The sequence below is a fragment of the Micropterus dolomieu genome, linkage group LG06 (assembly GCF_021292245.1).
Source record: "Micropterus dolomieu isolate WLL.071019.BEF.003 ecotype Adirondacks linkage group LG06, ASM2129224v1, whole genome shotgun sequence".
Taxonomy (NCBI): Eukaryota; Metazoa; Chordata; class Actinopteri; order Centrarchiformes; family Centrarchidae; genus Micropterus; species Micropterus dolomieu.
In genome coordinates, this window is record NC_060155.1 from 5,437,738 (window position 1) to 5,451,636 (window position 13,899).

Genomic DNA, 13,899 nt, shown 5'->3' on the forward strand with positions numbered 1-13,899 from the left:
AAATCCCGCAAACATGGTTTGTGTTCATATGTCTGTTTGATACCACTGAACACCACACAGACCTCTGCCTTTCTTTGAATCTCTGTGTTCCTTCTCTTTGTCATGTTTCTCTGCACCAGGCGAGTCCGGCATGTCCTCTTCAATGGCCTCATCAGACTCCCAGGCCTGAGACACACACACACACACAGAAAAAAAGATACTGGTTGTTAAAACGACTACCTGCTGCTACCTTTGGACTCTCAGAGCAGAAAAACAACAAACTTGATATGTTGATTACAAGTGAAGCCACATGGATATGAGTGAGTTGACCTTAAAACAAATGACATCTTAACTTCCAGGGTTATTTTTCAAACTATTCTCATTTTTGCAGAGTTTTTCTGTTTCAATTTAGTCTTCATATTCACAGTGACTAGGTGTCTAGCATTTAAGAAACAAACAAAACATAACCATTGATTCAATGTCCAACATTCCCTCTTTATTAACCTGAAAACACCAAATATTTGTAGAGCATACTGTATTTATCACTATTTATCTTCTCAGTTTGAGGATACAGAGAGGATAAAATGAGCAACTAGTGTTTAGATGGAGAGTTAAAGGACATCTGACTTCAAATACAGTATGTATTTTCATCAAAAGTGAGCAGTGACCACTCTGTTTCTCTTTTCAACAACCTGCCACAATCTTAAACCCCGCAGCCAACCTATCTCACTGTGGGATGTATTCATGATTCTGAACTACTGTTCTCAGTTGAAGCAGACCAGTGTTGCCAGGCTACTTTTTCTATGATAATTTGGCAGGTAAAAATTGTTTTGGGTGGGTTGTGATCATTTGGGCTACTTCTTGTAGTTCAGGGGGTTTCATCCAACCAAATGTCCAGCCGTATTGCAATAAATCTAGCTCTGCTGTCCTCCGAGTAGTATGATTGATATTGACACTGAGTTCAGAACATCGGGCTACTTCTAAGACTGGGCGGGTTTTCAGCTCTAGGCTCTGACTGGGGTACTTTTTGTCAGTCCAATCTGGCTACTCTGGCAGAGGCAGACATTTTGGGACTGGGTGAAGTGTGTTGGTCCTCACATGGGTGCTGATGGTGTCCTGCAGCGCGCGGAACCACTCAGTGGCTGTGCCTTCGTTGTCTGACTGGATCAGCAGCTCTGTGCCCTGCCGAGTCTTCAGCTGCAACCAGGAGAGAGACACAAAGTAATCAATTCCAACCACCGCCTATGTAAACTGTCTTTATTGTTTGTTTTCTCTCATATGTCCTAAGTTAGTCTGATGGTTCATCAAGTAATAAAATGTATATGAAGTATGCTGGAAAGTGTCGTTTTTATACGAAGGCATTAATATTTAGTGTAAGGGAATTTAACTGCTCAAATCTAGGAAAGGAGTACACGTGTACCAACGGGGAAATATGTCTAAAACTACACCTGAAGGATTTTTTTGTTTGTATTTGAGACTTTTCAGTGCTTTATTTTAATATACGAAACACACAAACCCAGAGTCTGAGAAAGGACATAACCTCACTCTGCGCTCTCTCCCACCTCTATAACGTGCTTCTTGCTGGACTTGTCCTTGGATGCCCATTCCACCGAGCCGCCCCTCAGATCCACAGTAAACTCTGGTTTGGACTGACCGCCTCCAAACTGGACAGACAGAGAAAGCAGATTAACACAAACACACCATTTAACAATTTTTATAGGTGAGACAAAAATATGCTATTTTGATAATGGAGGACACGTACAGATTTTTATCTTTCTGCTCAACTGCTCTAACCTCCAGGATAGCTCTGGTAAACAAATCATTGTGACATGATAATTGCATTTTGTTGTACTGGATTGTTAATTGTTTGCGATGTTGTTGTGAAGCACTCAGCTGTTTGAGATTTGTCCTTAACTGTAGTGTATTGTGTTGTTGTTATTGTTGTATTTGTCTGCCACAGACGCAAAAGGAAAGGAGCCAAAAGGATGATAATCAAAACTAAGTAAAAGACATGCATATGTAAAGGGATAATTCTGGATTAATGTGAAAGGTTCCATTGAGGATCCCCCTTTCTGAAAGAGTATGGTATACATGCTGGATTTAAATTATCAAAATTGACACAAACAAACGCTGCAACTATTCCACCCTGAGAGCCCTTTCATTGCAGAAACGTGAGTTTCACATAAGCAAGGGAGTCTGTTGAGTTTTGATGCATTAGCCAACATACATGCAACTAAAAACTGAGTAATCCTGCATTAGTGTCATGGCCTGTCTATGCGATCAGAAAGAATGACACCTCTACAGACCTCTACCTGATCATCTCCATAAAAAGTACCGTTACCCAACTGCCTGTAATGTAAAATAAAAATGCCACAGAGTAAAACGATTTTTGCAAGTAATGACACTGTAATATTGTCCAATCTTTGCCCCATGCCAGTGACTAAACACAGAGAGGGGTTGGGGTCAGAGCATGGCAGACAGGAGGGAGGTGACATGCAGAGGAGGAGAGAGAAGCCCACAAAAGGAAGGAGGAGGCACATACAGAGGAGGCTCTGCCGAGCCCAGAGCAGCCATAGGAGACAGCAGGACGTTTCTTAGCAGACCGTCTCCAGTTACTCAACAGTGACAGGAGAAATTCAGGGAAGGAGCCACTGTGGTAGTATGGCTGCATGGAAGGATGGGAGGGGATGTAGACAAGGAAGAATGGGGAGATGAAGCCAAAGGTAAAGAGATGGAGGCATGGAGAGAGAAGGACAATGAAACATCTAGAAGAGAGAAACTTTAACCCCAATGCCCATCCACTGGCAGTTCTAAGCACTGTATTGGCAAAGCATAGCAAGTGGGCATACAAATTAAACCCTGCCGAATTAAAAAGGCACAGCTGTACATCTCGTCAAGAACGTCATCTTGACTGGTTAAAACAATCAGGCTTATTTCCTTAATCAGTCTTAAACACGCTGTTCTAGGAACAGATAAAAAAAGTCACTGGAGGAGGTCCTTCAATGTAAAAGAGCAGCACAGCACAGAGACGACAGACTGTTCCTCAACCTCTAATCAAAGGATGAAGAACGAAACAGTGCTATGTGCTTTAGTCTAGATGGGATCTGCCGAGCTGACATGAAACAACCTCAGGAAGAGGTTTCTGTCACTAACCCAACTCGTCCCGCCTCCTTGGCCTTTGGCAAACAGCAACGTGGATCCTTGGAGCACAGTCCAGGAAGAAGTCCAGTTCTTCCTGCAACAGATAAGGTTCATAAACACTCTGAGGTACTGAAGGTAAATCTACAGAGACCTTCCAGAATAACTACTCAGCATTAGTGCAAAAACACAATTGTGACATGTCTAAGTCTTGATGCTGTAAGTATAAATAGTAGACTTAGTAATCTTGGGCAGGTTCTTAAGTTTCTTGTTTACTTTCCTAGTTTAAATAATTTGCACAGGCAAAATTACTGCATAATAAATTAGTACTTGTTTTGTATATTTTGTATTTGGTAAAAGGAGATATTTATGCAGTGTAAAAGTAAGAGACAGACTCATCATGGAACAATATTGGCTTGGCATTAATGCTTTTATTTTTTTAACAAGCTTTGTTCTTCTTCCTTTTCTTCTTCTTCTCCTTCTCTTATAATTAGAGTGTAAATGCAGACACTAACAAATACATTTTGAACTTGCCCTGTGGAGTTTTGCTCTAAACAAACAAAAGTTGTGTTTACATTCCATGTCGTGTTTATCCTTGAGGCCAAACATGTTTAATGTATTTCCTTCCTCATAAAACATTTGCAAATGTGACGTTTTGAATCATTTAAAACTTGCAGTGTTTCCATCTATGTTTACTATCTTATACGCTTCTTTTTCCTTGGCTTTATTGATAGGTTACCACCACCAACTGATCTGTAGAGTAGCATGAAACAGCAGGACTGTACTGCGTCGCTCGTGTGCTCATGTTAGTCCTTGTATGTGCATAAGATACAAACAATACAGGGATCCACTCAAAAAGGCATTGCTCCATAGTGTTACTTGAGGTCACAAGGTTCATTTAAAACCATCACACAAATGCACAATACTGTAATGTCACTCAGCATTGGTCTAGTTTTGGTCTGTGCTACTCACCGTACTTTCTTGCCGTACTCTGTGATCTTTGTCACATTCAGAATGCCACATCTTTCAGAAGGCTGGAGAGAAAAAAAAAAACACTTTAGGACTTAGTCTGAAGAAGCAGATTACATTACATCATCAATCACTTTAACTAACCACAGCAGGAAGACAGGAGAGAAAGCTGCTGTAAAAACTAAAAACAGTGCATCACTCCATTATAAAAACACCACCACCAGCACAAATACCCCGCCACCAGAACAACACAGCTTTCATTATTCCCACTCTAGGAAGACAAGTGACTAAACACTGGAAAATTCACACAGACATCAGATTAAAATAAATTGGAGAAGCTAAAAGGTAAAACTACTTGTGCAGCATTTAGCCGATGGCCTTTTGTTTCAGATTTTGAAACACAGGGGAATTTTTGGGGCAACACAGACCATCAGTGCACCCAGCAACACACCCAACAATTAATCCAAACGTTTGTTGGCAAAAAAAAAAAAAAAGAAGCTCTGTTGTGATTCTAACGAGTCCGAGCTATTTCTCAGGCAACGTTACCCATCAGCACTGCTTATTAACAGGGATTCTACACAGGCTCGGGATCTAATTTACTTTCTTTATTCTTTATCTTTACTGCAACAAACATCAGAATATGTGAGGTAATTGTATACTGGAACGCAACCACTTTATTTTTCATACCCGTGTAGAAACCCTGCAATAGCGCATGTGCCACTGCAACCAGGGGCCAAGTTAAACCCCTGCAGGACAGTCCCTAGTGGGTGGCGAGGAGACGCATTGAAGTGAGGGGTAAGTACTAACAGAGGAAGGGGGCTTAGGAGACGAAGGGCAGGAGTCAGTGTCAGGAGAGGGGGGCTTGGGGCCCGGAGGAGCGTCCTAGTGAGGAGACATGAATGAAAAAACACACTGTCACATCGGCTAACAACAGGTTAATGAGAAGATGATGAGAGGTTAAGAAGACAGACAGCTAAAAGAGTGTGATGGCAATTAGCAGTGAGATTATAATGCTGTAATGTGTGTCGAGTCCAGGAGGCACCAATGGATTATTAATTCGATGTGGAGGCAGGTATTTACCATAGTGCCCACGCTACTACCACAAACTACTTCATCTTCAGAATTATAAAGAGAATTAATTTCTGAATGGTTGTGGCCAAACCCTCAAATACAAGAAGTTCATCAAGTTCAAGATTGAATGTTCAGGTTTGTGGTAGCTTGATTTAAATGAACAGGCTCAATCAACTCAGGGAATCAGGTGAAAACAGGTGAAGTTGACATGAAGATGGGGGATGTAATTATTACTGCTCTTATCTGATTATTATCATGCAAGCTGATTGGCTGCTTGGATTTAGAGAGGAGGCTCTGATTGGTCGGTCCGACAGACTACTGACTTGGTGTTTGTACGGGTGTAGGCGGGCAGAGCCTGTGCGGAAACGCCTGGTTTTTAACAGCCACTGCAAAGCAACCAGTCTACATCTGAAACTCTGACTTACCAGTGAACACATCTTATAACAGCTCCATCTGCAGCACACTAATTCTGTACAGTAGGCTTTGAAGTCAATACACAGATAACATGAAGCACAACTGGTAGGTGTTAAAGAAATAGATTATAAAACTATTAAAACGTTCTTGTGCACGCTGTGGAAATTTTCACCGGCGATTTCTTTTGCTAGCAAATGTAAAATAGTAAAATTAAGAGTTAACAGCAGACGTGGTTGTAAGTCTACTGTTTGCAGATTTAGGTGTCAGACCTTGTCAATGGGATCGTGGACGTAGGCGCTGTGTCTCCACTTGGTCAGGACGATGGGATCCACGTGTTTCCTGTCCAGACTGCGACTCTTTGGAGCGTCTCCAGACGGTTTGGGGGGGGAGAGGTTGTACTGGAGAGAGTGAACATTGAATTTTACTGCGTCAATATACTTTTAATTTTACCGAATGAAAATGTATACACGTTTCACCTAAATATAACACGTACTTTCACTCAGTTATAACTGAATATGTTTAGCTGATTCTGCCAAAAGTAAACATGATCTTATTGCTTAACATTTATCTTATTAAGTTATAAGCACAGCATCCCCATTAACAGAAATCTGTGAATACGACTTATCTACTGAAACAACGCCAGCTATTCAAACATCTGTGCTAAAAGGGAATAATCACACAACAGTATCTCACTACAGTGCAGGGACTGTGCGCTTCATCTTCAGAATATTGCATTTTAGTACTAATACTAATTTAACTAACTAAATAGGTTTTCTTAACTGTCAACTGATAATTTCAGTAATTTACCAAGTGAAAACGCAAACATTCACTGGTTTGCAGCTTTTACAACGTGAGGGCTTTTCTTAATAGTCTTGTTTTGTTTCGATGTCAGTTGTCTCTTTGTGTTTTTGGACTGACCGTCGGAAAAAAAGGAAATTGAAGAAGAGGCTGTGGGAACTTTCACATCACATTATTTTGGGGTATAGAAGAAGAAATGTTAGTGTTACCCATTTGTGTAAATTTGAGCTGTACACATGCTGACGTTTCTCAATATAAGGATTGCTACGGAGTTTTACCTTTGGCAGTTCCCATTCTGACCTTGAACCATCCGCACTGTAGTAATAGGGTCTGCCCTGGTCATCAACATGTTTTAACCACTGGTGTTGCAAACACAGACAAGACATAAGACTCATTACTGTGAATCCTGACACATTACTTTACACCAAAGCATTTGTGCAATCATGTGCAACTTAAAACCTACTTAGCAACAGACAAACTTCATTTTTTGTGTTCTTCATCATATGTAATATTGCAAATGGATCATAAAGCTGTGGTAAGTTTTAAATGTGTTCACTCTGTGGCGTTAAAACTAACACTAATCAGTGTGGATGAAACATTTGAGTGGTGCGCTATTAGGGGACATTTACCACAAACCAACCCAAAATCCGCTCCCACATGCATTCCCAGAAATCCCCAAAGCAAAGACAGAGCAGATCAATCCAATCCAGTGCAGCCGTTACCTTCTCATTAGTATAGTCACTAATGTACAGCGTGTGGCCTTGCTCGTCCATCTCCTCCGACCAGCCGCGCGGCGGCGAGCCATACTGACTGTCTGACTGGCTAGAGTAGGTACTGAAGCAGGTGTCCTCCGACGACAGAGGCTGGAGTCGACCGATGGAGAGCGAGAGGAAAGGAAGGAAAGATGGCGAGAGCGAGAGAGGAGTGTTCTACCATCAACACACAGAGAGGGTGAGAGAGAAAAGAGAGGGCATCTTTCACCATGGAGTTACAGAGGAGAGGAGACAGGCACCCAGAACCAATAAATCATCAGAAACTGCCCAACACCACTTTAATACGGTATAGAGAAGCAGAAGACCAATCAGAGAGATACACATTACTAGTGTTCATGCTTGATTTTGGACAGTATGTCTACAAGTGGCTGCTGCAGTGTGACACAGAATAAATGTAGTGACAGTGACTGCTTTCTGCCTGTATGTGGCAGTGTGGTACAGCCATTTAATAAAACAGAGGCGAACTCAAAATCAGAGATGGCTCCCAAATGACTCAGGCTTATCTGGTATGTCACAAAGTGTGTGTGTGTGCTTGTGTGAGAGAGGTGATCATAAAAAGTACACTGTAATAAATCCACAATGCAATAGGATGTGGAGAGTTATTCTGGCGAGGGTGTACACAGTATAATCGAGTTTCATGTCAGAAAAAAAAAAAAAAAAAACAACCAACAACTTTCATTTTCTCTGAGAAAATCTCCTCTAACAATCTGTCAGTGCTGAAAGAACAATTTTGCAGATGCATCGCTTTGTCTGCATATACAGCACTGTTAATCACCAGGCAGTCACAATATGTGACAAAGTACTGGCATCCCATATTTGTTATCTATTTAATATCATTCTGACTCATGATGACTCAGTATACAGTCGGGTTCAAAACAATAGCAGTGTGTTGAAAAAATTTAGTACAGTAAATCCTTTATAATAGCTTTTATTTCCATACACACAAATACATTTGGAACACTGCCCATTCTATTCCAAATCAAAACATGAAATAAATTCCCTGAACTAGTATTTAGTTGTATAACCACTGTTTCTGAAAACTGCTTCATGTCTGTGGATTTAGGTATTCCATCCCAGGACGACTGGATTACGTTGCAGTCTTCCCCTGCATTTCCTGGTTTTCAGAAACAGCATTTTTGATGTCACCCCACAAGTTTTCTACTGGATTAAGGTCTGGCAATTGGGCTGGCCCCTCCATAACATTATTCTTGCTGGTCTGGAACCAAGATGCTGCTCGTTTACTGGTGTGTTTGTAGGGGTGGGGGGAAAAAAAATCGATACAGCATAGTATCGCGATATTTTGCAAGGCAATATCGTATCGTAACACGAACGTCAAGTATCGATCTTTTATTATATAAATTGTACATGAGAATGATCCCTGGTAAGAGATAAACATGACCGACATAGTATGAGAAACATCGCCGTATCATGATGCTTGTGCGACCGTGCTTCACTTTCTTCATGGTGTACTGCGGCTTGAATTCAGTGTTCATTTTAGCTGAGCTGCCTATCATTATCTGCACTGCTTTATGTTTTCTTCTCTCAAATTAAACTTTAAATCTAAGAACGCTTTTCTTCTGAACAATGTCTTGAATGACCCATTTTACTCCAGTTGTCCGACTGAAATGCACTATAACCAGCATGTACAATATTTGCTGCCTTCGTCCTGAAATAAGGGCCATCTGTTTGACTTTTTTCACAGAATGAATGACCTCACAAACTCCACACTATTATTTTGAACACGTCCCTTTCAATGAATGATTCAATTACACAGAATTAGCAGCGTGCATGCCATGACTGTGGGTCTGTTGGTTTTCTATTACACCTACTGGTAAAGTATTTGCCATGTTCGAATAGAATTTCTACCAAAAACAGTGACTGATCTGTTTAGTGAGGTTGGACTGCTATTATTTTGAACACAACTGTATCCAACTGTGTGTGTGTGACTGTGCTTGTCGGAGTTTAGACAGAAAACAATTTTGCAAATTCAGGTAATTTCGGCTTCATTCACCCTAGGATCTTCACTGTAATTTATTTTGTTAAAATTAAGATGAATTAAATCACAGGGTAAAAGAGTTAAAAACTGATATATACTCCGTTCAGACAGAAAGCAATGTTTGTTGTAAACCTCGTCTCTGACATTCAGACAGGAGGGGAGATCTGAGTCACCAAGCTGAAATGACAGTAACACACTTTACGCATTGACTGACCAGGTGTTCATGTGTGAAATAACAGAGGCCAAAGCACTTCGCAACTATTTTCCACACGTTCCTCAAATTCCTACATCCTCTGCTTTTAGAAAACAACTGCACTCAAAGAGTTTGTTGGTAAGAAAGATGTGTTTGCGGTACTTGTGACAGGATTTGCAAGTTTAATTTACCAACTACTCTACATGACACAATTGGTTGCTGTGATTGGTTGTACATCCATCCAGTTGATTCCAGCAGCTTGGAAATCAAAAATGAACTGAGAAGATGACAGGCTAGGGCAGCCCTACTTTCAGTGAAGCAACTTAAATCAGGATCAACATGTGATCAAACTGTGAAATTTACATTGACTCAGCTGGTTTTAAACACACAAGAAGTGTGGCTACCTGTGTGTTACCTGTAAATGCAATCTTTTAATTTCTGTAGCATTTCTTATCATCTCTTGCACCAGTAGCATTACAATCCCCCCCTCACACTTTGATGTCAGCTCATCAGGTATCCACATTTGAAAAGTTTGCCTGTTTGACATAACGGGTGACACATTCTCTGAACTTGCTCTCAGTTTTTATGCTAGAATAAGAAACAGTATAAGCTATTTAAAAAAAGAAAAGATACTGTTTCACTCATGTTTTACTTCCTCTCACTGTACCGCAACATGTAAATAATGTTCAGTTTTAAGTAATGACATGTTTGCTATCAATCAAGGCAATCAACCAGTTGTTTAATAAAGAGACACTGGGCGTCATGCAAGAACGTTTTTGTATTCTTGTCTTAACTTTCTCTAACTTTTTTTTCGTACATATACAATCCATTGACGAAAAACTTCGGTTGGGGAACGGCACGCTAATTGCACAGGGTTTCTCATGAAAATGGTGAATGCAAGCCACTTAAGAACAAATCTGTGCATATGAGTGGTTCTTGCAAAAGGCCCATTGTTTTCCTTTGATTATCACTGTTACAAAAAGTTACCTTAACTGATTTATTTGCTGAAGGCAAATCAGAACTGTGTGAGTTGTCTCAGGAAATTCCTTATAAAGATATATGTGAAAATAAACTGTGTATGCGTGCGTTCAGTACATGATCCATACCTCGGAGCTCTCTCCCACGCTGTGGCTCTCTCCTCTGGAGCTCCCGATGCTGGTGTCTCTGGCTCGGGGTGGCTTCCAGGTCCTCTCCTGGGTGGAGCGGTTATAGTAGAAGTGCCTGCCATTCTGGTCCTTGTAGGTCTCCCAGTCGCCGAGCACGTGGATCGGGGAGCCGGAGGGGAAAGGGGGCAGGTTGGTCTGGGTGATCTTCAGTTCCTGGAGGTTGGTGTAGACAGGAGACTCGGAGCGGCCCTGGCCTGACGAAGATACAGTCTGATGGGAAGAAAGAAACAGAGAGAGGTGGAACTGTGAGTCATCTGTAAGTGGATGTAAGTCTGTTATATAATCAGGGAAAAGTTCATCGACAGTGAGTGATGGGCCATGATGTAAGAAATGCACAGCTTTCAGAGTCTAAATCAAAAACTGCACCTGCCAACTGATGGACACTTTCATTTAAAAACACCACAAAACGCCCTCAGAGCATACATCAAACACCTCACCCCCACACTGTTAATGCCACGTTCCTACTGAGCTCTACGTGGAGTCAATCACCTAGCAATGTTTCTGCTGGACACTGAGTGGCATTTGAGAATAAAAGGGAACGGCTGAAGTGTCAAGTGTAGTTCAAGCTGACACAGCCACTGTTGGCCTTAGAGGAGCAGAGCACCGAATGAACTCAGAGGAGGATGACAGGGGAAGGAAGTGCTGTTGTTATATAACTGAGAGTGGCAGGGACTCACGTCAGGTAGAAATAAGGAAGTAAAACTATCAAAATGCATCCTGAACATTGGGAGGACAGTTTGTCCAGGCTTGTCCTTACAGCTGTGAAACAAAGACAACTATAAAAGTCTTTCCTGCAGAAATAACTCAAAGATATACAAGTATTTCATTACATACAGGTTCACGAATTGAAAATCAAAATTGCATGATTACAAATGTTTCAATTTATTGTGGGTTCTGCCTGATTATATTATTATCATCATCAATATTTGAGGACTAAAATGGCCACACAGCCCAAAACAGAATTCATACATGAAGAACAAGAGATGGGCTCATCAAATTTTATGCTGGAACCATCAAATGATTGCCACTTTGCTTGAAAAAGAATCAAAGAATAGTGTGGTTATCAAAATAGTTGTTATTTCATAAGTATTTTAATTAACCAAATATTTTCTAAATGAATGCCTTCAGTAGACTGATAGCAAGCTACCATCTTACTGTCAGTGTTTAAATGATGACACGCTGTGTCGTTCCTTGAAACCTGGACTGAATCAGAAGAAGTAGAGACAGATACTGGCTCAGGAAAAATATGAATTGCATTTCAGGTCCTGTTTTTCTTTTAACAATATTGTGGAAGACCCGGTCTGTTGACAGAGCACAACCTCTAACAAGTTACTAATACATTGCAGAAATGTTCCAGTTAAGCAGAAACCAGACCAAGTAACTAATAGCTAATTTTGGCAGGTGATCAAATGTGATGTGACAAAGAGTGAAATAAGCTGGTGAATGTGGGTATGAATTACAACACTATTGACAAGTGAACATAGAGTTAGTTCCTGCCTACAGTTGAACTACAACATTTCCAATCTGTAGTGTAGACAGCATGCTGCCTCTAATGACAGAGCATCCATCTTCAAAACCCTGACGCACGACTGATCCACTCAATGGGCTGCTTGTCATGATTATTTCATGCTGACATTACAAAGAAGCTGCTTGGTTGCAGAGCGACAGGGCAGAGAGAGTCATAAATAATGCCGGTGCCCCAAGGCCTCCTAATACTGGCTCTGTGATGCTTTTATTGCACGGGGATCAATAGGGATGAAACGAGCAGGAGCTGAGCAAACAGCTGGAGGTACCCACGAGAATCGATTATTCAGTGGAGTACGAGAAGGCAAAGAAGCGTGCTATTCAATACAGTATCACAGCACGACAAAATAAAGGTGGAGTGCATATATTATACATAATATAAATAAATATATATAAATATATAAAAATTTATAATATATGCACTCCACCTTTATTATGTTACATAATTCACCGTAGTTCTGCCTGTTTTTGAAAAGTCTTGAGAAGCCAGCAGTTGCCAGAACGCCACTGGTCAGAAAGCATAAAGAAAGCAGAGAAACTTTCTTTGCTAGTTCTACCGTTAAGCAAAGCACTAGACTTCCCAAGTAAAAGACGGCTTTTTTACCAGAAATGCTCTGTTCTGCTATTGTGCAAAATTGTAGACTGAAGCAAGGTGCAGCTTAAAAGTTAAGTCAGGAGTTGAAAATATAGAACATATTACCTCAGGCGGTGAGCAGCTAGTAAACACATCATCCTCTTCATGCATTGACATTACTCGAGAAAGTCCTCTCCTCAAACGGATCAGCGCCATTGTCTCTGCTTAATATTTGTTGAGTGTTGAGTTAAAGTGTCTCTTTTACTGTATGCAGCTTTCACTGGTGACACCGTTCTGTGGTCTTCCTGTATGCTGCTGAGTGAACATGTGATTTGGTGCATGGATCTGTCAAAAGGGGAAGTGCTGGCAGTCAATCAACCATTAAAAGCCACTGAGTTAGTATCCCCACTCCAGTGTCGGCCGCAAAAAACACATTTTCCTCTCAAACCTGGTGGTAAGCTCGACAAACTGCCCACAAAAATGTTTAACGGGTGTTATTTTATCCAGCAGTGTACAGTGGAGCAGCTATACCGGAGACCATTTTTCGGTATTCCCAATCACATCGTGTGGATTTAAACTAATTCAAGATCATTAAGCAACTAATATCACACCTGTGCAGGACTCAAAATCCGTTCTCAGTATTTAGTCTTGCCAATTTCAGTCAAGGGAGGTGAAGTTGAAGATTACACTGAAAGGAGGTTTAATTTAGAGTATAGATACAGCTGGATGAAACAAGAACAGAAGGAGCGCAGTCCTGAAAATGATTTTTTTTTTTTTTTACAGTAAAATAAATGTCTTATATCCTCAAATGGAAACCTAACAGCAATTTCAAGAAGTACCCTTATTGTCAGTCTGGTTTTGAACTGGTTTTAAAAGGCAACAAGGTTGTGAAACCCTCTCAGCAGGAGGTTCATGTAAACAACAATAACAAAACTGCAGCAATATGGTTTATGTCAAATAACAGCATGTATTATGTAACTAAAGGCTGTACCGCCACGTTGGCTTATTACAAATGCATGAGGTGTCTCTTCTCTCCATTCTAACAGCAGTATTCCTGAGCAGCTGGTGGTGGACAGCTGGTGTGAACAGACTGACCACCTAATCAATACTGAGCCCCTAAAGCCACTGAACATTAAGAGTTGACCTCTCACATCGAGGGAACTACTCTCTTTCAAAGTACACTGTGATTTAGTAGAGATTACCAGGTGTACAAGTGTTATCATTTCCTATAGGTTGTGAAGTGGCAGGAATTACTTTGGGCATCCAGGATTTTCAAAGTGAGAGTCTTGATCTTTTTCTGCACA

At 40.9% G+C, this 13,899-nt stretch overlaps 1 protein-coding gene across 4 annotated transcripts in view; it reads right to left on the bottom strand.

Annotated features, from left to right (window-relative positions):
• Positions 1–13,899, bottom strand: part of LOC123971972 (rho GTPase-activating protein 12-like) — a 63,390-nt gene that overhangs the window by 5,369 nt on the left and 44,122 nt on the right. The window contains exons 3-12 of one of the 4 annotated variants that reach the window (XM_046051114.1): positions 10,438–10,707; positions 7,092–7,298; positions 6,648–6,728; positions 5,841–5,969; positions 4,894–4,968; positions 4,090–4,151; positions 3,133–3,214; positions 1,542–1,643; positions 1,078–1,176; positions 63–165 (exon numbers count right to left, since the gene is read on the bottom strand). In XM_046051114.1, the coding sequence (XP_045907070.1) occupies positions 63–165; positions 1,078–1,176; positions 1,542–1,643; positions 3,133–3,214; positions 4,090–4,151; positions 4,894–4,968; positions 5,841–5,969; positions 6,648–6,728; positions 7,092–7,298; positions 10,438–10,707 (1,210 nt within the window). The remainder of the gene's footprint in view (positions 1–62; positions 166–1,077; positions 1,177–1,541; positions 1,644–3,132; positions 3,215–4,089; positions 4,152–4,893; positions 4,969–5,840; positions 5,970–6,647; positions 6,729–7,091; positions 7,299–10,437; positions 10,708–13,899) is intronic. The other 3 variants (XM_046051116.1, XM_046051115.1, XM_046051117.1) reach the window with 3 other exon arrangements.